Source organism: Electrophorus electricus, chromosome 21 (assembly GCF_013358815.1).
Source record: "Electrophorus electricus isolate fEleEle1 chromosome 21, fEleEle1.pri, whole genome shotgun sequence".
Taxonomy (NCBI): Eukaryota; Metazoa; Chordata; class Actinopteri; order Gymnotiformes; family Gymnotidae; genus Electrophorus; species Electrophorus electricus.
In genome coordinates this window covers 7633265-7657709 of record NC_049555.1, presented here as the reverse complement: position 1 = coordinate 7657709, position 24445 = coordinate 7633265, and the positions used below count along the sequence as shown (strand labels likewise).

At 46.1% G+C, this 24445-nt stretch overlaps 1 protein-coding gene across 3 annotated transcripts in view; it reads left to right on the top strand.

Annotated features, from left to right (window-relative positions):
* apba2b (amyloid beta (A4) precursor protein-binding, family A, member 2b) overlaps positions 1 to 24445 on the top strand; it is a 66466-nt gene that overhangs the window by 21396 nt on the left and 20625 nt on the right. For 2 of the 3 annotated variants that reach the window (XM_027007378.2, XM_027007380.2), the window contains exon 3: positions 21616 to 22855. In XM_027007378.2, the coding sequence (XP_026863179.2) occupies positions 21662 to 22855 (1194 nt within the window). In that variant the 5' untranslated portion in view covers positions 21616 to 21661. Of the gene's footprint in view, positions 1 to 19813; positions 19876 to 21615; positions 22856 to 24445 lie in introns of those variants that run through there. The other variant, XM_027007379.2, reaches the window with a different exon arrangement.

Here is a 24445-nt window from a genome sequence, read left to right as displayed (position 1 = left end):
CTGGCATACTCTCACATTCTCCTTGTTCAAAGTCATTTAGTCAATTTAGTACGCCCAAGCCACAAATGTTCTTCCAAATGAAACTGATCCCCGAGGATAGGCGTACACAAACAGCACAGTAATTCGATATTTCAAACCCTGAAGATTGTTTTTTGATTTTTCAAAGGTTTGTTTTGGTATTGGAGGCTGGACTCTGTTGCTCTTGAGTCCACCACACCTCACTTTTACCTCACCGATATGGCACTCAAAGAGAACTCCTCTTATTAAGACAAAAAAATAGCACTCTGCTCATCCTGGCTATTTTTGGTACATAGGGATTTTTTCTAATCCCCTTCTGTTTGTGAGGATATAGTCTGCTATTACTACTATGAACTGTTGTCCAGATTAGCAAATGGCAGCCTACCATTATGGGCGCTGCATGTAGGATGGATGGCTTTAGGGAGCTAGATCTGTACTCAGTAGTGGGCTTTGTGATATGGAGCTAAACAGCTCTATCGCTCCTGTAGCTCACCTGGTAGAGCAGATACAGTGTGGTACTAGTAACACACTAACAAGGGGCCCGGTTCATCTCTCAAGGGAGCCCTTGTACTGTCACACTGATAAATATGAAAATCATTGGCTGAGAGCTTCTAATGCTTTAAATGTATTGTGATGTAATCTGTTAATCTGCTCCCTATGGCAACATGGGATTAAGGGCATGCTTAGCGTACGCCTGAGAAAATGGCTCTACTCTTATGTAGCCCACTGCATTCTTTCACTAGCCACAGATCATGCAGAGGGTGTGTGATAAGATCCCTCGTATCCTTTCCAGAGGTCTTGAATCTGAGGGTGTTGCATTAAATCTCCACCTGCCTCGTGGCGTTCAACTCTGAACACTTAAAGATTGGTATTCCTGCAGCAGTTCACCCTGCAGGGACATGACCATAATGTAGTAGAGTTTCTTCCTTCTCTGAGAAAGCCAGCGTTTTAAGTCAGCATGCTATAAATCCAGCTAGGATGAGTCAGGACACTGTATTGATCGGCAGATTTTTGGCGATTATTTGTGCGTTGGAATATCTTTCATTTTTTCTAGCATTAGATAGTGATTCTGACAGCAGTCTTCAGTCTAGCTACAAAGCATGGCAGCCAAAAAGAGCTGTTTATCTCAGGAAAAAAGAAAGACCTCGGTGAAAACAACTATGGAAAGCGACACAGTGGTTCTGGAATGGTTTCTCGAGCAGATACGGGCATCTCCTGAGGGTCTGCCTGTTAAAGTATGTCAGTTGATTTGAGTGGCTCTTGCTGGTAGACGATAGCGTTGTTTTATGGAAGGATTGGTAAGGGAGTTGTACAGCGTGTGGTGTGTGTGATGGAGGTGGTGGTGTTTGATCGGGATGGATGCTTGCCTCTCTGTTATGTCGAGCAGTGCTGCTCCAGCCTGGTGATTACCACAGAGCGTGCTTGAGCTCTGGGTGGATGGTAATTTGAGAAAATCAAAACCTGGATTGGTGTACTGTGATACTTTGAACTGAAGACCTAAAGCAGCCCACGCACAACAGTTAACAGCCAGATAACAGAAAGCGCAGAATCCTGCAGGAAGTCAATCGGAAGCGGCTCGCCTGGTGAGTGTGGTATTCACAGCCCTGTTCCAGGCCTCTGAGTGGATGCTGTTATAGAAGCAGTGCACAGTCTACAACAGAGGAGCCTCGAACCACGCATCCACCCGAACCGCTACCCTAAAATAGCTTTGAGTCATGCATTATTCAAATAAAAAAGCACCAGTCCTGTCAGACTCCATTAGTTTTAGCCTTTTTTTTTCTGCTCAGCCCCCTTTTATTTTCACAGCAACCTAATTTTAAAAGGCTGGCCAAAACCTCATTTCAGTAGCTGTGGAGTTTGCTGCTGTGATGGCTCATTTTAGGCAGGTCTCAACACCGTTTCTCCACGGCTGCTCTACTCCTCCCTGTTCCCTGCCAAGCCCTCCAGGTTCCGTCCTGTGCAGAGTCAGTGCAGCTGGGAAATTCATTCATTTTATTCAGTTGCAATTTAGATATAGCTGTGATTTTAATGGGGCATTGTCAAGATCTGTTTGTTGCTTTACAAGCTTTTTAATTGTTTGGATCTAATTGTATATTTATGTTTGACACCTGCACAAAGAGAAATTCCCTGTACATCTTTGGCGTGGAGAATAAAGATTCTGCTTTTGATTCTGTGATGACAATAGTTTTAAAATGTTCTGTACGGGTGCTATTAAAATAAACAACAGCAGCAACTGCGTTATTTTTACCCGATTCATTTCATGTAGGAACTATATAGGTTTAATTATTCTTGGTGGATATTTTATTCCATGAATACACACCTCTAGCAAGAACATGATCTTGCTTCTCTCAAGCTTCATCTCAAGGTTCCTCTCAAGGTTACGTCCTCATGCCCCAGGGAGTTTTTCCTTGCCTCTGTCACCCTTGACTTGTTCACTGGGAGCTTGGACTTGGACGTGTGTAAAACTGCTTTGTGACAACAGCTGTCGTAAAAAAACATTATATAAATAAACATGACTTTGACTATCAAAATTTAAATTCCAGCTGCTCAGAATATTAGTAAAACAAATTAATATTAGATATTTGCCCCAAATCGTTCATTCCTGCCTCTCAGGTCTCTCTGAGCCACTCAGCCACAGAGACAGTAGGTGTGTTAACCCTCACACAGCCTCGGGACACAGGGTAGTGGGAGCATGCAGTTGTAATGCCTTCAAACAGCACAAGTAATACATACATCACTTGCATAGTGCATCTGCAGTGATGCATATCTCCTTGCAGACACACACATTTACACACAGTATACCTTCATATCATATGTATTACCCCAGCTGTGGTTCAGTCTGTCTAATAGACAGCCAAACAGTGATCTTTGAATGCAAGAATTGTGCTCAATAAACGCTACACACACACACACACACACACACACACACACACACACACACACACACACACACACACACACACAGTATCCATCCAAAATCATTTTATTTATGACCTGTTTTACAGCATATATTTTCTTCCATGCAGTAACATATATATTCAGTGGTTTAATAGGACTACATAGAAGTGTATGCATTTTTGTGATTGCTGGCATTCTAACATATGTCATGTGTCCTGTAGAGGGGGCAGGACTCTAATCACACACCACAGATAATGCTCAGAACACTCGTATACGGATTCCTGAGTGTTCCTGTGTGAATTGACATTCTGAAGAATGTGAGGATGTGTGTCCATTTGTGTATGTGTCTTCTGAAGTATCCATGCATGTCCTTGTGTTCATGTGTGTCCGTGTGTGTGTGTGTGTTTGTGTGATGCACAAGTTTATGAATAATTCGGATGCTTAAGAGAGGCTGTCAGTGGACAGAAACAGAAGCTGCAGTGTGCTGTTGCGGCTAGGCTGCATTTCCACAGGCGCTCCTCTGACTCTCACCCCTCCTCCACCCTGCCCTCAGACTCCGACCTCCCCTCCATCCCCCACCCCACCCCACCCCACCCCAGATCCACTTATCTGTACTGAACACTATCTAACAGTTTACTCCCATTATTCTAAAAAAGACTTCCATTCACCTTGGTTTTCTCTTGGTCAAACAAGCAAGAGGAATTGGCTGATAGAAGTGTGAATGCTGACTTATCTTGATGGTGTGGTAATTGAAGGAGATGTGGTGGGGGGTGAGTGGCACAGGGTATTAAAAGAGAGAGAGCGAGAGTCAGAAAGAGCGAAAGAGGGAGAAAGTAAGACAAACAGAGAGAGACATGGTGAAAGGTAGGGTTTTTTTTTTTACTTGTATGGCTCTTTGTCAATCTCATGCAGGTTTCTCGTATATAACAAACTCAGTTTGCTGTCCTGTCTCTGGTCACCTCAAGACTGGACAACTGCATCACACTCTTGGCAGGCCTCTCTGCGCACACCGCTATACCCTTGCAGCTGATCCAGAACGAAGCTGCATGACACATGTTCAGTCTTCCAGAGGTCACACATGTCACTGCACCACTGTGTTCCCACCGCTGGGGTTTTAAACCCTACATACACAGCCATAAATGGACCTGCTCCCTCCTACTCGCAAGCACTTGTCTCATCCTGCCCATCCTGCACCATATCTCCCACTCTTCGTTCTTCTGGTACAGCATGGTTCAGACCACCGCCCCTCAAGCTAGAGAATAATATCCTCAAGACCCTTTTCTGTACTAGCATCCAGATGAATGAGCTCCCACAACCTGTCCGCACATCAGAGTCTCTTGCTGTCTTCAGATGTAGAATATTCAAGACCCAGGATATGTAGACCCAGCTCTTCAAGAAGCAATTGATTTATCAATTGGCACTTCAAAGCAATTGAATAATCAGGATTCCTTCCCTTACATTTGTACATTTACAATTGTAGGTTCTTTCTTTGTGTGTTTTCCCTTTGAAAGGGTTACAGCTTAATGGTGCCCATAAATTCAGGCCTGGTGTACTAGCATGGAGACAGCTAAGCACTACTGTAAGTCACTCTGGACAAGAGCATCTGATAAATGCTGTAAATGTTAATGTGAATTAAGGTCCTACAGAAGTTGACTGTATGTGTCTGTGCTCTGGTGCATGTGTATGTCGGGTGCATGGCTCGGCCCCAGTACCCAAGCCTAAGGGTCCCGGCTAATCATTATGGCCAAATCTGAGTCACCACATTTACCAAAGGACAGAGTTTCCCCCTATGTGCTGATATGTGGGAAATGCAATGGTGTCATATTCCACATTGGCCCTGTAAAACAGTGTCCTGCACTGTGCATTCCTCCCTGATGATTCCATACACTAGAGGACTGAGGTCACACATTCAGCCCATGGCTGTTTCCACGGGGACGGGCATAACTGTGGGAGCATGGTGGTGTTGATGGGCTTTTATCCTCGCGCCTTCCAGCTCCTCTCGCAGCCAACAATTATGAGCAGGTTCAACGCCTTCTCCAGACAGGACATGTCAGTTCCTTTTCTATCTCCAACCCCACTTAAGCTTCCAGACTCCCATCGCCACTTCCACTATGCTGCCACAGCTTTTGTGCGTGACTATTAGGTGTTTCCCTGAAAGGGAAATTCAAAAGTAGCAAACACATATTTGCATACAGACTGGGACCGTGCAACTGTATGATCGGGGCTCCTTGTCCTCCTTGTTCCTCCGTTGGCCAAATATCGTTTTTCTTCTTTAACTGCAGTGGAGGAGGTGAAGTATATCAGGCCTCACACAAGACGGCACAGTGCCGGGGGTTTTCTATGTGGGGTATTGCCCCATAGTGCTCAGTGGCAGTGCTTCTCTGTGGGGGTTTGCTGCCTGACACTTCCTCTCTTAGCCCCTCCACCTTTCTCCTCTCTTTCATGTACAGCATTTTGCAGGCACTCTGCTCCAGAGGGACTTACAGTACAGAGAAGTATCCATTTTTAATAAGCGTGCATGCTCCCTGGAAACCCAAGGCGCGATTTCAGTGTTACTGGCGTATTTTGGCTTTTTTTTTCTCCCTCCTTCTTTCCTTCTTCCTCGCTACCTCGTTTCGTCTTTTTTTTTTTTCTGTTTCTCTTTCTTTTCTGGTTTGCGCTCTTGTTGCCTCCCCCGGTCTCTTCCTTTATTTCACGTCTTTTCCTGATCGTGGTCTTGTCATCCCTCCTCTCTCTTCCTCCATCCCTCTCTCCTGTCCTTCTCTCTCCACTTCTCCTTTCTGTGGTTGCGCCCAGATGGTCGAGAGTGAAGCAGTCTATTGCAGCTCTGTTGTTTGTGTGTAAGATTGCTTGCGTGTGTGTGTGTGTGTGTGTGTGTGTGTGTGAGAGAGAGAGAGAGAGAGAGAGCGCAGCAGGGTGGAGTCAGCTCGCCGGCTGCTGTCACCGCTTCCCCTTGCTCTCTGATCAAGTGCCCAGCTGCTCTCAGACGCTCTCAATTGCTCCCACGTTCGGGGCAAGTAGACTGGGTCTGCCGCTCTCTGCCAAGACTCCTCTCTCCTCCGTCCTCATCTCTCTCTCCGAGTGCAGCTCTCCTGAGCCCATCTGCGGCTTCCTCCTGCTCCTCGCCCGGAGACGTGTCCGGCTGGACGGCCGGCTGGACGCAGGCCCGAGCTCTGTTGACGGGCTTCTGCTCTGCGAGGGTGATGAAAGCCTCGTGCGGTGCCAGATGCCAGCAGGTGTCTACTGTACGGCCTCTGCACTCTCCTCGCTGTCCAGCACACTCTACACCATCTGTGAGCTGTGTGCTTGTGCATGGAGGAGAAAAGGAGTGTGTGTGCGTGTGTGTGTGTGTGTGTGTGTGTGTGTGTGTGTGTGTGTGTGTGTGTGTGTGTGTGTGTGTTATTTATTTCCAAGAATCTTCTTTGAGAGGACACGCTATCAGGCTTCTTCTCCTTTGGCTCCCTGAGTCCTTTTGTGCCACTAAAAATACTTTGCTCATTTTGGATGTGTGAATCTGTTTCAGTAGCTATTAACAAGAAGCAAACTGTGACCGTTAAATGCCACCCTCTAACTCTCCCGAGTGTAGCTTTTCGAGTGGTGGTCGTCCTAATCACCGCGATAATCATGGCGCTCTAATGATTCAAGTGTGAAGAGTGCTTCCAGATGGCTCGACACAACCAGCCCCCGCATGCCATATATCACCCTTTCTCCTCTGGGGCCTCTTCGCTCCCCCAGCCCATGAGCTTTACTTCAGATGAGCTCTCTCCATCCGTACTGTACTCTGTGCTTCGTGTTACGCTTCCGTGGTAGATCATGGGTGTAGCCATTGTGCGAGCGGAAGCAGAGGCCGAGCAGAGGCTGCCCTGCTGCTGGCGTGGCTGCGGGTGGCTGGAGTTTTTGTTGCCACGAGTCCTGTCTCTCCTCTTTCTCCTCTCTAGTCCTCTCTCTCTCTCTCTCCTCTCTCTCTCTCTCTCTCTCTCTCTCTCTCTCTCTCTCTCTCTGCATGGTATTGAGCAGGTGAACTGTGATGGCTGGCATAGAGAGAGTCAGCGAGAGCCCTGACTGATGACTTCATCTGTGAACTAAGTAGAAAAATGAAGGCTTTAGCTCAGTCTGTTACCCTTTGGGCACTTCATTAGAACCATCAAGCAGCGACAGATTTTTCCTGTTTTTCACATTTTAATTCAGACTGCTGTTGGCAAACACAAAAACATTTTCTGTGATTCATTTTCACATATTTAGTTGCAATATAAAACGTGACTGCAGATGTTAATAAAAATACTGTGTGTTGTTTGACTAATGCTGGTTTTGAAAAAAATAAATAAATACATGACTTCTTTTGAATAGGGTCACTAAAAACACAAACCATGATCCAACATCCAACAGGCTAGGAATGGTATCACAAAATCGCGCCTGTGGACTCCTTACCGCCTACACTGTAATTTCCTGTAGAGTGGTGGACCCAGAGGGAATTTGCCTCTTTCATGCACATGTAACAGCAGGGGACCGCCTGCCCCGTTCCAGTCAGAGCCAGGGGTTGCCTGGGCGATGAGAGGAGAAGCCCGGGGCATCGGCTCGGCCCTTTCTCCAGCCATATGCGCCACAGAGCAAGTTCAGCCGTGGAGACAAGCGCTCCGTTCCCAGCAGTGTGTGGGAGAATGGGAATGTAGGGAGGCTTATTGGAAGATTGGAGTCGAACAGGGGAAATAACAGCAGACAGGGCAATGCAGGCTAAGGCTAAAGTACAGGAACCAGGCCAGGGATCAAAACCAGACAGGATAAACATAAACCAAGAGCAATAACTATAGGCATCAACACCATAGAGAATTGTGCAGAATCACTGTTTAGTGAGAGTAGCTGAGGCGCTTTTAAACAGGGCGTACAAAGCTGCAGGTCAGGTGGAAGGGGAGCCGGTGAGCTAGAATGTGCATGGGAAGTTGGAGCTGGTACTGTAGGATTGTCAGTACCCCCCCCCCCCCCCCCCCCCCCCCCCGTATGTGACAGTAACTCAAACCCGCCCACCTCCCCACCCATATGTGCAGACCGGTCATGACAATGTGAGTGGAAGTCTGTTAGTGGACGTTTGCTGTAAAGTTCGGGTCCAGGATGTTGCTGGCTGGTATCCAACACCACTCCTCTGGACCATACTCCTAGTCCACTAGATTTTGGAGATGCTCCCCACACCTCAGAGAGTCCAGCAGCATTCGAACGGTATATGCAGGGCTGTTATCCAGCTCCAAAGGACATGGATGTGTGCCAGGGAGGACTGTCTCAGCTACTGGACTTTCAGTAAACGGCCTGAAAGACCAAAGGTGAAACTGAAAGCCTGTATGGCATTAATAGATACTCAGAGTGTCCCCTATTAGTGCTGTCCTCCACTCAACTCTTGCTCGGCTCTGGATTAAAGTTCAAGTTTAGTGAACACGGCGGCTCCCCGCAACTGTCCTAAGGTTGATGGAACAAGAAGAATTTAGTAGTGTCAGGGGACTAATAGTCTATACATGTCCTTAGACCACTGTCCTGGATGATGCTGGAGGTGTGAGCAGGCAGATAAAGCCCGGTTCTGAGGCCTACTGCACACTCACAGGGACAGTGAGGAGGGAGCTGGGTGGTTTTCTGTCTGCCACGCACCTCGTTATGGTCATGGATGGAAATGAAGGGAATAGAGGATAAATCTAGAGCCAGGGGATTTTTTACCGAGCTACAGGAGAAGGTGGACTATTGCGGCTCTGGAAGCATTTATGAGTCTTTCATGGACCAGCCCTCCATTCCATTTCTTTTTTCTCATTCATTTCGTGTCGTGTTCCCAAATTTTGTATGTGTGTCATGCATATGTAACACGAGTGGCTAATTGCTAAAGGAATTGTGGGAATACTGTATGTTTAAAAAAAAAAGGAACACATTGTCACCCTCAATGACTAGCAAAAATGGAGATGGGTCATCTTGTTGATGTAGCTATATAACTTCATTAAATGTTATCTAACTAGTACACTGTTCTGCTAGCTAGTAATTCTACTACCTACTCCAACTGTTCAGGAGTTACTGTTAGCAGCTAGCTACTGTTAGCAGTTGAAAACAATGCATAAATATTAATGTTTACTTATAGAAGTGATTTAATTGTAGCCTTCAGAAGGTCACAGTAGTTTTGTAAGTCATCTTTTAGTTTTAAAAGACTGCAGTTAAATCAAATCATGGCTATTTAACCTTACCTGACAGTATATATTTGGAGTTAATGACATTACTCTTACTAATAATTATACAGAGCTTCAGTTTGCATGGTTGTGATGAAATTTCAAAATGCATTTTTGGATATGACACTGTCCAAAATCTACTGTTCTGTAACCTACACTGCCTGGCCAAAAAAAGGACACCACCTGGATTTAACTAAGCAAATAGGTAAGAGCCTCCCATTGGATAATTACTGCATGGGTGATTATCTTTCAGTTGGCAACAAGTTATTTAACCCTAACTGATGCAGTGAGTAGCTTCTCATTTGTTAAACAACCATGTCGAAAGACACATCCTGTGGTTGTGGAAAAGATGTTAATCTGTTTCAGAAGGGTCAAATTATTGGCATGCATCAAGCAGAGAAAACATCTAAGGAGATTGCTGAAACTATTAAAATCGGGTTAAGAACTGTCCAACGCATTATTAAAAAGTGGAAGGAAAGTGGGGAAACATCATCTTCAAGGAAGGAATGTGGTCAGAAAAAAATCTTGAATGATCGTGATCGGTGATCACTTAAACGTGTGGGGAAATCAAATCATAGAAAAGCAACGATAGCACTCAGTGATATGTTTAATAGTGAAAGTAAGAGCATTTCCACACTCACAATGCGACGGGAACTCAAGGGATTGGGACTAAACAGTTGTGTAGTCTTGTGCCTACCGTACAACCCTGTGAGGACAGTGCTATGCTCTGGGGTTGCTGCAGTTGGTCAGGTCTATTTCAGCAATGTTATTTGCCCAAAGGATGAGGTCAGCTGACTACCTGAATATTCTGAACGACCAGGTTATGCCATCAATGGATTTTTTCTTTCCTGAAGACACGGGCATATTCCAAGATGACAATGACAGGATTCATCAGGCTCAAATTATGAAAGAGTGTTTCACGGAGCATGAGACATCATTTTCATACATGGATTGGCCACCACAGAGTCCAGACCTAAACCACATTGAAAATCTTTGGGATGTGGTTGATTTTGGGCAGTGGTCCAACTCTCCCATCATCAATACAAGATCTTGGGGAAAAATGTATGCAACTCTGGACAGAAATAAATGTGACATTGCAGAAGCTTGTGGAAACGATGCCACAGCAAATGCATGCTGTAATCAAAGCTAAAGGCAATGAAATATTAGTGTGTGACCTTTTTTTTTTGGCCAGGCAGTGTACTTCTCTTGGGTGAAACTGCTGGTAGCAACATCTCCCACCCCATTGAAGAATTTGAATGCACTTCAACATGGCAGCAGGGATTTGCCTGAGGCCAGGTGGGGAAGGGAAGTCTGGAAATGACTTTTCCAGATTTGGAATTAGAAATTGTAGGCCTAAATTTATTTTATGGATTGGGGTTTAGATAAGGTATAGAGATATCTGTTCATGGTGTGTGGCTTCGACTGTGAGCTGAAGGGATTTGGTGACATAAGCAATCTCTCCTTTTCCTAAGGATTGCCAACGGGAAGTGTTTCGAAAACAGGGAATGCTCTAGGCACGGGCAGATTCCTTGTTGATGAAATTACCAGTGGCTCCTGAGTGTATGAATGCTGTGGAGACAAAGGAGCCAGGGTGGTGGAGGATAATAGGTACCAGCAAAGGCTTAGGGGTAATCGCTGAAAGCTGTTCACTTATGCCTGCAGCATGTGAAGCTGAGACCTGAGTCTTGAGTCCTGAGGCAAGGACCTGATTGGTGTAACGGGACAGTGATCTACACAGTGGTCCTGCTCACCACAGCATAGGCACAATCTATGCAGCCCATACCTCTATTTCTCCTCTTTCTTCTATCACATGAGCAGCACCCACATGTACAGGCCCGGAGGCACGTTTGGCATGGGAGATAGTAGTCGGAATGGCTCTGGAAGTGCATCTTCTCTCTTGAAGGAGATTGTTGAGGCATATCGCCATGTTGATAATCTCCTCTAATCCACACTCCTCTCCTCATCCCTGCGAGCCATCTCAGTGTGGTTGTCCTCTCTTGGCCCTCTGTGGAAAGCCGAAACGAGTGCCTGGCAGGAGCCTCAGTGTGGCGTTCCAGAACTTTCTCTGAGGCTTGAGAGGTAAATTGCTTGAGTGACAAGAGTCTCTTGCTACCTTCCTTTTCGTCCGTGGGATGATTAAATGCTGCTTTGAATCGTTTGATAAAACAGTCATAGTTGAGGGTCTGCTCTCAGCCACTCTCCCACACAGCTGTTGCCCGGTCTAATGCTTGGACAGAAAGTAGGGAGATGATGGTGGAGATTCTACCTCTCTCGTAATTAAGTGCTGAATGGTGAAGAGTGAAGTACAGGGAACACTGTAGGAGGAAACCCTGGCACTTGGAAGGAATTATTGTCATACTTATCCGATACAGTGAGCCTTCCCATGGGTGGAAGAGAAGCTGCAGTGTTACCAATCCCAGTGTTGTTCCACTGGTCGAAGGTGGGTGTAGTGTTCAGATCAAGGTGGCTGTAGATGACCGACATAGAGTTACCTAATGTGTCGAGGTTCTATCGGTGAAATTTAAGGAGTTTGTCCTTTTTTGGAAACTGCGCTAGGTCTCTGGGGACACCAGGTTGTTGATTACCTCCTGCTGCATCCATATAGGTGGCTGATTCTTTTGTCCTGAAACTCAAAGGGACCGGATAGACATGGAGGGAGGTTCATTGACAGATCGAAGTCGCACAGGCTTGAAGGTAAACAGCAAATAGGGCGATGCAGGTAAATGCAAGTCATAAACCGAAAACAGAGCAAGAGGTCTAATAACAGCAGACAGGGCAATGCAAGCTAAGGCTAAAGTACAGGAAACAGTCCAGGGAACAAAACCAGACAGATAGGATAAACATAAGCCAAGAACGATAACTAAAGGCACCAACACCAGAGAAAACCACATAGATCAAAATCACTGGTTAGTGAGAGTAACTGAAGCTGGTGATAGTAGTTGAAGTGCTTTTAGATGGGCTGTACCAAACTCCACGCGAGACAGGTGGGGAACCGAGGATAGATGAGTAGGTTATGAAGCTAGAGCATGGAAGGGAAGTTACAACTGACAGGGCGCTTGAGAGGAGAGAGGCCTTTAGAATTTAAGTAAAAGAGAGAGCAAACACCCTTCTTTTCAAACCGAGGGTACGAAAGCTGAAGCCTGTTGTCCGTGCTCAAAGCCCGCGCCTCATATCTACAGCTCACAAGGAGGAGAACCCTCATGTCTTCTGTGAGACTTTGATAGATACCGCTTTTTTAAAGCAGAGATTCAGTGGAGGCTTCAGTGGAAATCCTTGAAGTGCCCTAAGTGACAGTTAAGACTTTGTTTCAGTTTTGAGTGTTAGGTAGAGTATATAAAAACGACAGGGTCAGGCTGATGGCTGTGACAGGCAGGATGTTAAATCATTAGGTGGGAAGAAGAAAAAGTGTTGCACATTGTGAAGTTGTCCCATGAGAATTCTCTCATGTGATCTCTCAAGCAGAATGTTCAGATTGGCCAACGCTATCCGGTTCTGAGTGTGAGAGATATTTGAGAGAGCCGGGGGGGGGGGGTAAGATCATATGTCTGATGAAACTTTGAGACTGGCTCAGCTCACTTCTGCATGATACGAGAAAGTGATAAAAAAAACAGAATATGAGGCACGGAAGGAGCAGACTGTGGCAAGGAGGTGTTTTCTGTGCTAGAGGTGTTTGAGAAGGAGAAAAAAGGCTTGTTTCTGACATGGCAGACTTCCGTTCCCAATACGATTTTCCATTTTTGCCAGCCTACTCTGTCAGAATAGAAAGTATTCTTACTTTGCACTTGTTCATAGTAGCTCCCGTCTCGAGCCACTCCACGTCCTTCATTTGGCTGCCTTTTTTAGTCCCCTAAATGAACTTAAAAATCTGTATCTGGTCATGCAGAAACTTCAGTGGCAACAGAAAATCACTTGGCTCATGGTTCCACTCCACATGAACGAGGCATGGATCTGCAGTCGGCCTGTGAAGCGAGACAAACGAACAGGCTCCTGGTGAAGTGCTTCATGCGTTTGTTTCGGCGGAGCTATAATTTTTCCAGGTGACTTCGTTTCATGACTTTAATTTGTTCTTTAATGACTCAGCCGCGCTTGATGGAGCAGCTCATTAAGAAGTGCTGTATTGCCTGGGCTTGTGGAAGCCCCGAAGAACAGGGAGGACCGCTGATGCGGGATTGGCTGCCTCGGGGTTCATTCTGTCGGACAAAAGATGCTCCAAACACGGTTTTTTGGTTAGCTGCATCCTCACTGTGTCACATTGTGTTGTTGCAATGGCCATCTCCTATTTTATCTCTTTTATATAGAATACGACTGATTGTATATTTAGGCCTACTAATAGAAGTGTCATGTAAGATGTTGTGCTTCTTTGACTACATATAGCCATAGAGACTTTGTAACTTTTAATTTTCTAAAAGATTTTTTTTATTTGTCTCTTTATTTGTGTTCTGTGATGACACCTGCATTCAGCCATCTTTTGCAATGCAGCTGGTGACAAACATCTCTCTCCCTGCTCGAGCGGATTCATTTCTGTTCCACCCAATCTGCAGTCAGGCAGAAAGATAGTGGAGAGCTTAGTGACTGGGGAATGCTGTCTGGGTGTCATGTAGTGAAGTGGTATCTCTGCACCTGTGCTGACATCACTCTCTTCATGCTTCTGGGTGTGGATACTGCTGGTGTATACTGAGGAGGAAGAGGAGGAGGACGAGGAAGAGGAATGACTCGTGGCGTTCGTCTTTGCCCTCATTACCTTTCACACTGAAATGGATCCTCAGTCAGGCTACTTAAATTCTCCTGTCTGGCCCATTTCACAAGCAGGCTGGGTCAGTCACATGTCACTGTTGTAGACTGTGACATGAGCGAGGTAGGAGGGGGAATAGCAGTGTGAGGTTGTATATGAATGCCAGAAGAAGTGAAAAGTTCTTGCTATATAGTACTTTTGTAAAATTTGTGGAAACAAAGCCTTTTGGCTCTCTGCATGTACATTGCTTTTTCAAGGGGGATGTCCTACAAAAAAAAAAACAACTCACTTTTTTACAAAAGTAAAAAAAAATTTTTAATAAAAGAAAATTATTTTTATTTGATGTATGATAAACCAGTATTCAGTTTCTGAATGATCCATTTTATAAGTGACTGCAATGATTTCTGTAAAACTCCACCCAATATCCACCCATTTAACATTTATAGATGCTCTAAGGGTTTCAAGTCTGTTGGTGGAGGAGTAGTAGTGTTCTGAAAGCATTCTGCAATATCTTTGCAGGACACGGTGGAGTTTAGAACACCACTGGGTATTTTGGAGATGAATTTGTGCTTTCCTCTAGCTGGAGAAGCACAGTGCCGCACAGTCAGGCCGCGCGTGAGAATGTGTAGGGTCACGATCCCCTGTGCTGTGCCAATGTCATCACACCCCTCAGAACCTCCTTAAATCTCTTAGTCTGCGAAACGTGATAGTGCAGCTCACGTCGCCAAGGGCACGAGCACTCAGCCTTGGGATGCACCATCCTCCTGCCTGTTACCGTGGAGAGGAGGAAGTAATGAGGACTACTGTCAGCAATTAGTAGCTGCATTAACCACACACTTTACGCTTAACAGAGTGATCACACCCAGTCTTTGATGTGCTTTTGTCTTGTCAGGTAGAAACATAATATGAAAGGGATTTGGAGGCTAGAACACAGGTCAGATGTTACAGGTCAAAAACTGGCTGCTTTCCCCCAGGCCCAATGTATGACTGGCAAAAGGTGACCTCATCCAAAAACACGCAAATACACCCTCATGTTTAAACTGAGCATTACTCAATATGATTGAATATTAATACTGCTGAATTGCACTGACCTACCAGATAAACAACTATAATTAAGCAGCACGACTACTGTAGTTCAGTTTTTATACAAATTATACAGCAGTGACAACAGTGCTCCTAAGCACTCCAGTAAGACAGTGTAAGTCTTGGTCATGAGCCACAGAGCTACATCCTTGCAGTGAAATCCAATTTGCATAGTGCCAACACTTTGCAATTCTTTTTCTGTCTGTAAGGGTCAGATGAGCATAATCTGCATGAGGCTAACAGACACATTAGCACAGCTGAAGGTTGAGCTGTTTTGGGGAGCTTTAGGGAAAACAGGAGTTTTTGCACAACTTCACTGTTATTGTGTGTAAGTCTTATAGGACTGTGCTGCCTTCTGCTGCACATATACTTCACCCAAAGCCACAGCCATCATGGGCGGGAGTCTAAGGGAGCAAACTGGCGCAGCTCTCTGGGTGGGAGGGATGGCATTACTCCGCCCCCTGTCATTCACCGTGACACTAGCCAATCATGGACGTTTGTGTGTTTGTGCTTGCTGACTAGGGCAATTAGCGCTCTCCATCGAGTGTGTTGGGCTGCCCTCTGTCGCAGCACAGACCACAGTTCAGAAGGATGTGATGCTTGGCATCACGCGTCTCGGAGGAAGCATGTGCTCGCCATACTCTCTACACTCTTCACAGTCGCTAGAAGGAAGATAGATAGTTGGTGGGTGGGAATTGGCATGACAATTATATTGGGAGAAAGACAAATAAATAAAATGAATGAATGATTTAAATAATAATAATAATAATAATAATAAACATGCCATGAGTTTATAAACAGTCAGTGTTTCTGATGCACTGTTGCTCTGCTTGGCCATCTTGTGAAGAGTGTTCTGAGCGAAGCATCTTTGGATACAAGAAAATTAAATAAATAATCAGAAAATTTAAATGAGTATGAATTAAAACATGAATTGCAGAGTGTAAAAACTCCAATTTGCAGAAATAGTGACATGACCAACCCAGATTCTCCCCCATGACTTTAAGGCGAGGGGCATAATAAAGTAACAGACACATGCACATACACCGATTAAAGCCACTGACAGGTGGTGAATAACAATGATTATCTTATTACACTCACACCTGTCAAGGGGTGGAATATATTAGGCAGCAAGTGAATAGTCACGTTCTGAAATTGATGTGTTGGAGGCAGGAAAAATGGGCAAGGTTCTGAATGAGTTTGACATGGGCTGAATTGTGATGGCTAGATGACTAGGCCAGAGCATCTCCAAAACGGCAGGTCTTGTTGGGTGTTCCCGGTATACCCATGTGTTCCTACCAAAAGTGGTCCAAGGAAGGACAACCAATGAACTAGTGACAGGGTCATGGCCAGGAAAAGCTCACCAAAAGCACACCAATAGCCCCCCCGGTCCAAAACCACAGAAAAATGACTGTCTGATAAGTCCCGTTTTCTTTTACATTTTGATGGCCAGGTGCTTGTGTGCCCTTAATGGAGGTAGCATCTTTCAGTGGGATAATGTACTCTGCCACACTGCGAAAATTGTTCAGAAATGGATTGAGGAACATGATAAAGAGGTGTTCAAGGTGTTATCTTGGTCTCCGGATTCTCCAAATCTCAATCTGATGGAGCATATGTGGGATGTGCCAAACGTCCATGGAGGCCCCAGCCTGCTAATGTCTTTGTGACAGATATCACAGGAATTACACAATATTAAGCAAGTGGTTTTAGTATTATGGCTGATTGATGTTTAATTATTAGGTGCGATATTGTGGCATTACCATAATTTGACATCTTTAGCATTAGCCTACAGTCTACATCGGCAACAGGCTAACAGCTGAATCTATAGCTATCTATTTACAGACAACGACATTTGTATATGTACTCTATAAAAGCACAGTTATATATGCTGTGTGTATATTTAAACCAGAGGTAACCCAGTTGCACTGTACACATGTGCTGCTCTGGCTGGCAGCTGATGGCTAGCTGTACAGTAACTCTTCACTCCTTCATGCCTGCCACAGGCCCCGGGGAGACTGGGCAGAGAGCTGCACCGTGGCTGGCTCCTCTCCACGGCACCAAGCTCCCATTCGTCACTCCGCCACCGCACCGGACAGGCCCGTAAATAATCCGGAAATTTCGTGGCTTCTGTGACTGTTAAATTGAAATCGTGCATCACAGCCCCGGAACTCGGTGCAGCGGGCCGGCCTTATGCTCAGAGCTGATGAATGGACTGGTGTGATTTGGAATAAGATGCAGCCCGAAAGTTTCTTTTTCTCTCAGTTTGGGATTTAGTTTGTTGTGTCAACATTTTTTTTTGCATTTGAATTGTGTTGTGCTTTTGGAATTAAATGTGGAATGTTTTCAAGTGTAAAGCAGTGAGGGATTTGATATTTGATATAAATGCCTGTTTATAGTTAATACCTGTTTCTCAGATCTGCTGTTCCATAATGGTTTCTAAACGTGTGTGTGTGTGTGTGTGTGTGTGTGTGTGTGTGTGTGTGTGTGTGTGTGTGTGTGTGTGTGTGTGTGTGTGTGTGTGTGTGCGTGCACATGTGTACCTTAACATTGAATTGTGTATACAGGATAATAGCTTGAGAGGTTCAGACATGGTGAATCTATTGAGAGTGTATCAATTTTTAGAGAATATGCTACATCCCTCTATAATTTGTTGTATTCTGAACCTGGTTCATGGAGTTCATGTGGACTGCCATCCCTAAGCTTGCCAGCTTGAATTTTACAGTAGCTCTTTTAAAAACTGATGGCAGCCTGTATGCATTTACTGGACTGTTGTACTTTGAGGGAGCTGTTTGCAGGGCAGCCGAGTACGTATGAAAGCCTGAGAAGGCGAGTCTCAGAAGCGCCATTTCCAAGATCTTCCAAAGTGATTTGAATGGAAAAGCGTGAAATAAAAGGAAACCTCTTACTCGCAGGGCCAAGCGTAGCAGGGAGGTGGATCAGGTCGCCTTTCGTGTTCCAGAGCTGAGGGGGCTCTGGGAGAGCTCCGCTCAGAGACCACCTGCCCGCCCACCCATCCTCCTCTCTTCCTCTTCCTCCTCCTGCTTTTTCTGTCTTTCTTTTATCCCGCTATTTCACACACAGCTTTCATCTTTGGCACAGAAAATGTAAATCTGCTCTTTAAAGGCTGTGTGGTTGAGGTTAATCGGTTGTATTAATCCTCTCCTGGATGATTTAATGGCAGAGGATAGGTGACGTTGCAGATGTTCATTAATAGCAGACGGTATTTTTTAAGCAGCCCTTTGTTGCACTCATAGGATTTTGACCCATGCCTGCTGTTTTCAACTTGCCCTGTTTTTGATTCAATGTCACACTTTATGTTCTCTGGCTAATATACAGCAGATCACAAACCCATACAAGACTCACTGATTACTCATTGGAACCGTATTAAATATCCAGTATATCGACATCAAAGGAATGTGCCAGTTCAACAGTTTATTGTTACAGTTCTGCTTGTGAGGTGAAATGTATGAACATTTCAGTGTCTGTAAGGTAGAACAGCGTTAAGCTCTGTAAGATATGCCCTGGTGGTTTTGATGCAGAGATTTCATTAAGTACCACGACAAGTTAATGACACTGTTCAGGGCAGTTAAAGCTGCTTCATTTTCAAGTTTAAGGCAAATGGATCTGTAAATTTACAAGTACCTGTCTTTGAATGTAAGTATGTGCATGTGTATGGGTCTGCATATGAGGGTACCTGTGTGTGTGTGTCTGCATGTTTTTTATTACAAATGGGGAGCTAATATTGTCTGGGTAAGGGGTAGGTTTGACAAGGTGCAATTTGTACACGAATATGTGTGCACACAGCAAAATTGTGTGTGTGTGTGTGTGTGTGTGTGTGTGTGTGTGTGTGTGTATTGTTGCTCGCTGAATGAGTTCACTCTCTGTAGGAGGTTTCTTAATGTTTGTCATTAGCAGCTTCTACAGTGCTCACTGTATCAGTAGCCGAGACAAATAGCTCTTCATTGTGAGCCCTAATTATTTTCTTTAATTAGGTTTGAAGAAAATTTTAAATCAGAACTGCCTATTATTATTGGTTGATTGATAACCCCCATCAATCACCAGTGCATGTGAATCTTAGTGTATTGTTTTTAGTGATTAGAGCAGAAAGCAGCTTCACTTGGGTCTCGTCGTCTTGATTGGGTTATAGGTCTTGTTTGCACAGATCTCTGCCTGCACAGGTCTCTGTGCCTGTGTCATCTCTCCAGTCCTTTCTGTGCCCTTTTTAATGAGCACTGCTGTCAGGATGTGATCCTGATTGTTCACGGCAGGTAAGACTGATTTCTTCTGCTCTTGCCTCGACAGTCTTGCCATTCACATGGTAATGTATTCAAATTCAATAAATCCACTGGAAATCTTTGCAGCAACAATTAAAACGCCATTTTTAGAAAGGTACCAGATTCTCGAGCGGGACTGGAGCCGAGCAGTGCACAGATACAGAGGTAGTGCATACTTAAAGAAGGCTGTTCTTATAGTCACACTGCTTTAAAAAAAGAATATACAGCCTCAGTGTGTTCAGATGAGTGGATATACTTTGTTGTGTAGTCATCGACTCATCGACTGACAAACTTGTGTCTGTAGACCTGCACAACAGGCATGGCTAATGAATTCAGGAGTGAACAAAGAGGCGAAGGGCCATAGGGACTCAGGGGGCGGTGCTTTTCCTGTGCTGGGATTGGTCACGGCCTGCGGGAGGGGAGGGACTCTGTGCAGCAGGACCAATGGGGGGGAAGCCTGTGCTGTAGCAGTCAAGTCATCTGTGCATGTCTGCGTAGGGCGTCCTACTCCGTGTGACATCCAGAGAGGCGGGCCGGATGCAAAAGCCTCATTCACCTGCGTGATTTGCAGGCTGTGCTATGTGGTGCCGGACGGCCGGGTGGGGAAAGGGGCTGGGAACGGGGCAGCGATGGAGCAGCTTGATCCGTGCGTGTGCGTACTTTGGAGGGCTCCTTCTCTGAGGTGTGTACCGAGTAATGGGGAGCAGTGTGGTGTAATGGGGTGGGGTTTGATGATTGCAGTGTTAAATGTGTGTGGTGTAGGTGGGTATAAGTGAGATAGAGAGAGTGTGTGTGTGTGTGTGTGAGTGTGTGTGTGTGCGAGTGTGCACACGTGCGACAAGTCGTTCCTTTGCTCCATGAAATAGCTCCTTATTGTGATCCCTTCAGTTTACTGTTGCTGGATCCCACAGGAAGGGGGCGTTCTTTGGGCAGGCATGTGGGTAATTAGCTATTGTAATGTCTTGTGATGGAAGGCATAATGAAAGTGAGAGAGAAAGTGAGAGAGAGAGAGAGAGAGAGAGAGAGAGAGAGAGAGAGAGAGAGAGAGAATGATGGAGAGTGCAGCAACAAAAGCCCCTCTGAGAGCAGCTGTTGCTGGCTACTGGTGGAGATAGCACAATAAGTGTGTGTGTGTGTGTGTGTGTGTGTGTGTGTGTGCGTGTGTGTGTGTGCGTGCACGTGTGCGTGTGTCACATACAGAGCAGCTGTATGTGAATGTTTGCATTTGATTATGCAATGTGTACCAAGGATTCCTAACATCATTTATTTTCACACACTGCCGTCTAATTGCTTTTTAAAATTAGTTTGAGTTTGTTGCCTTACAGTCAAAGGGCACCAGAAAGTCACAGCAACCCAAACTGGTTCCCTAATTCCCCGAACACGCTGCCACGCCCTTCCCAACTGGAATTCTGGGAAGTGAGATTAATCCTTCCCCTCCAGCTGTGTTGTTCCCCCACCCTGCCGTGCTCTGACTGATAAACCCCAAGACTGATGAGACCATATGACGGTCTGCGTATCCATCACAGACTACATTTCCCACTTGTGTTTTTCATTTGTGCTCATTGACCTCACGTAAACTATTGCCTTTGAGGCTGTCAAAGCCTAATAGAGTAGAGAGAGAAATGTCTCTTTGTCTGAATCTCCCGGATTGCATTTGTGTTGCCTTTGTCCAGCCTCCTGTGTCGTGGGGAGTAGCCAAGGCTTGCCAAGGAGGCGTCGGGAAACATGCAGATCTCGTAAATTAATCTGTCCGGCTCAGTAACAGTAATTGATCAGGTATTGATCGGTTAAAGTGAGCCTGTGGTCTGTGGGCATGAGCAGATGCCACTTAGATGGTGGGGGGCTTTGTGAGGGGGGGGGGGGGGGTTGGGGGAGCTTGGTGGGCTTGGGGGGGCAGGAGGAGTGTAATGGAGATGGGGAGATCGAAGGCATTCCGAAGATCTTGAGCATGTAACACTGCTTGTCAGTCTCATTCGTTAATGTCTGTGGCCGTTTAGACATTTGTCTTTTCTGTTCTTTGTGATAAATGAAAGCGACTTTGCATTGTGACACACTGGCTATGATTAATTTGTCCCCAGTGACTGCATTTAAAACTTTAGACCATCGCTTGCAGTGTTCTTTTTTAGTCCTGGATAATGGTGATGAACACTAACTCTGCTAGACTGTCTGACCTACGGAAGCAGAACACTGTAGCATGTCTGAGTTGTGTCCACTCCCGCATGCTTTCTGGAATAGCTTTCATGCAGCACCAATGTCAATGCAAAGTGTAGGCGGCTCCCGTGAGAATGAACTAACTAGGAAAAACTTTCCTGTGCTTTTGGGAGCTGTTGTGTGAACCTTAATAAGTTTTAGTAGTTTGAGTCTGTGTGGTCATTATTTTAGAGCCCTTCCCGTGGTAACACTGCTTGTGTTTGTGTGGCAGGTTTGGGGGTCGTTCAGCGATGGAGGGCCAGTGAGACGCTCACTTCATGGCACAAAGGAAGAGACTTGGGGCGGGCAACAGCATGGCCCCTGGGGACCTGTATGCCCCAGGTCCATGCCCCTGCCCCGCTCCTTACCCCAGCACCCCAACAGACCACACCCAGGAGGAGTATGAGGAGCGGCAGGACCCTGAAGCCTCTGCCTACAGCGACCATGAGGGGGCGCACTTGCCCAACAGCCGTTCAACCACTCCCACTGCTCCGGACCACGCCCACCCTGACTACCACGGGCGCATGGACAGCCTTGACGGGGACTCCAGCTCGGACTACGTCAACAACACATCAGAGGACGATGAGGAAGACTATGACGAAGGGTTGCCAGAAGAGGACGAGGGAGTGACCTACTACATCCGCTACTGCCCAGAGGACGACAGCTACCTGGAGGGCGTGGACTGTAACGAGGGCAGCTACGAGTGCTCCAACAGCCGCAGCGAGCCGCCACCGGGTGCAGACGAGTGCCAGGAGGCGGTGGAGGAGTGGGCGGAAGGCGAAGGCATCGGACACGGCGAGGTGCGCTGCGAGGTGCTGGAGCACGACTCGGACCCGCAGATCTACGATGGCAGACCCGAGCCTGTCCTGGACCACCACACGCACCCGCAAAGCCATCAACGCCACCACCGCCAACGCCGCCGCTACCGCGTCCACCCCCCAGACCCTGAGCAGGACCTGCCTTCACCCCAAGTGCGTGAGAAGGAGCAGGAGGAGGAGGACAGGGAGGAGAGTGAGACCTACTGCCCAAACGAGAGGCACGAACCGGAAGAGGAGCAGGACAGAGAGGTCTACCCGGGCGACTACTATGTCCCCGAGGACAACGGAAACGCCCCACTCTACAGAGGCCGCAAAGGTGTGGAGGGCGAGACGGGCGAGGAGACGGAGGAGGACATCGATCAGATCGTAGCCGAAATCAAGATGAGCATGAGCGTGGGTAGTCTCAGCAGTGGCACTGACCAGAGCCCAGAGGAGCTGACGACTGACCCGCCACCTGCCCGTCACCAGCCTGAGGCTCCGCCCAAGGCTGAACCCGCCCCCTACCCTCCGCCACACAGGCATGACGGCAGGCCCAAGTCCCTCAATATCCCATCTGCCTCTGGACACAACCCGCCCCTGCAGAAGGGCTCTAAGGGCCTGTCCCGCACCCCGGAGGAGAGGAGGAGGTGGACGCAGGAGCAGGCCAGAGAGCAGGTAGGAGACATGGGTCAGATGTCTCTAGCTGTACTGCTAGGTCAGCGAGCAGACGTTCTCTCCTGGTTTGGCAGTGGTGACAGTGCTGAGCAACTGAGTGATTTTTGTGACAGCTGAAAATGTTTTTGAAGTTGTTTTTTCCTAAATTCTGATTAAAATTGCTAATTTAAATTTCCGATTTTAGCTCATTTTTACCACTAATCTCTTTATCTTTGAAGTGTAAAAGTAATGAATGGTGGCAAGGGAGGACCTTTTTTGGCTAGCAAGTACAATTCTGTGGTCCACTTCAAGTAACTCTGTAAAGAGAAAGGGAAGAAGATTGCTTCCTTAGGTCACAGCTGACTGCATCTCAGCTGAGCATCTAGCTGTCAGCAGGCCATCTTCTTGTCCGTGCCGTTCTCAATACCCTATCGGAACTGGCGCTTTCCCAGGCTCCTGTTCTTCCCAGCCAGCTCTCACAACTACAGCGCGTCTGACAGTTCTTTCCCCGTTGATGTGCAACTGGGTTGAAATTTCAGGAGAAGACACCCTTTTCCATAAGATAGAAAACCCCATATGCACAAGATCTTTTAAGAGCATATAACAGCTGCATGAGATATATACAATACTTAAAAATAAATACATAGAACCAAAATGTACATTTCATACTGAAGTCATAGAAGCTGCTTAAGGTACATAGAACTTCATATTAAAAACATAATAGATAATATAGAAGAAGAGAAAAGATACTTTTTATTATCCTCTAAGGGAAATTGAGTCTTTGTAATTTACCCATCCGTGGTAGTGAGGTACACACACACTAGAGGCTATGAGCACACACACCTGGAGCAGCGTGAATTCACCAACCACGGTACACAGGGAGCAGTTGGGGTTAGGTGCCTTACTCAAGGGTGCTTTAGCTGTGAATATTGGGAAAAACAGAATATGCATGTGTCTGCCATCTATCTAATTAATTAATAAAAGTGTGAGACTGGGAATGTATGAAAAATATGTTACTGTATATGAAATGGGTCATAATCATAATAATATTCTATAATAACCAACATATATGAACTCACAGACCTTTTGCAGATGGGCAGGCCCATGAACTTCATGTTCCCACCAGAGAAAATCACTGTGCCTTTAAATAAGAGGAGCAGCATGACCCAAACCATTATATAAAAGCTCCTAATTGTACATGATTTATACTGTTTATACTGATTTATAATATCTGCTAGGTGTGAACACACTTAGGTGTAAATAAGACCACCTTCACTGCAGAATATGCATGCTGTCTGTCCACTGCACCACACCCTTTAGAGGATCATTAATAATATTCATACTTCAGGAGAGGTGCAACATTCTGACTGTTGCATACCTGTCCTCAGTCAGAAACAGATTAGTAAGGTCTTGAGTAGGTGGCGTCAGCCTTGGGGTGGGGCAGATGACCAGGGAGGAGGGGGCGGGGCTTTCTGTTGACAGACAGAGCAAAAGGCCACAGAGAGCGTTCTCATTCCTCATGAAATGAGTTCACACAGGGCTTTTTGCTGCTGAAAGGGTTGTTTCACAGGTAATGGAAAGTTCTGAAAGGACTGAGCCTAGAGAGTGATC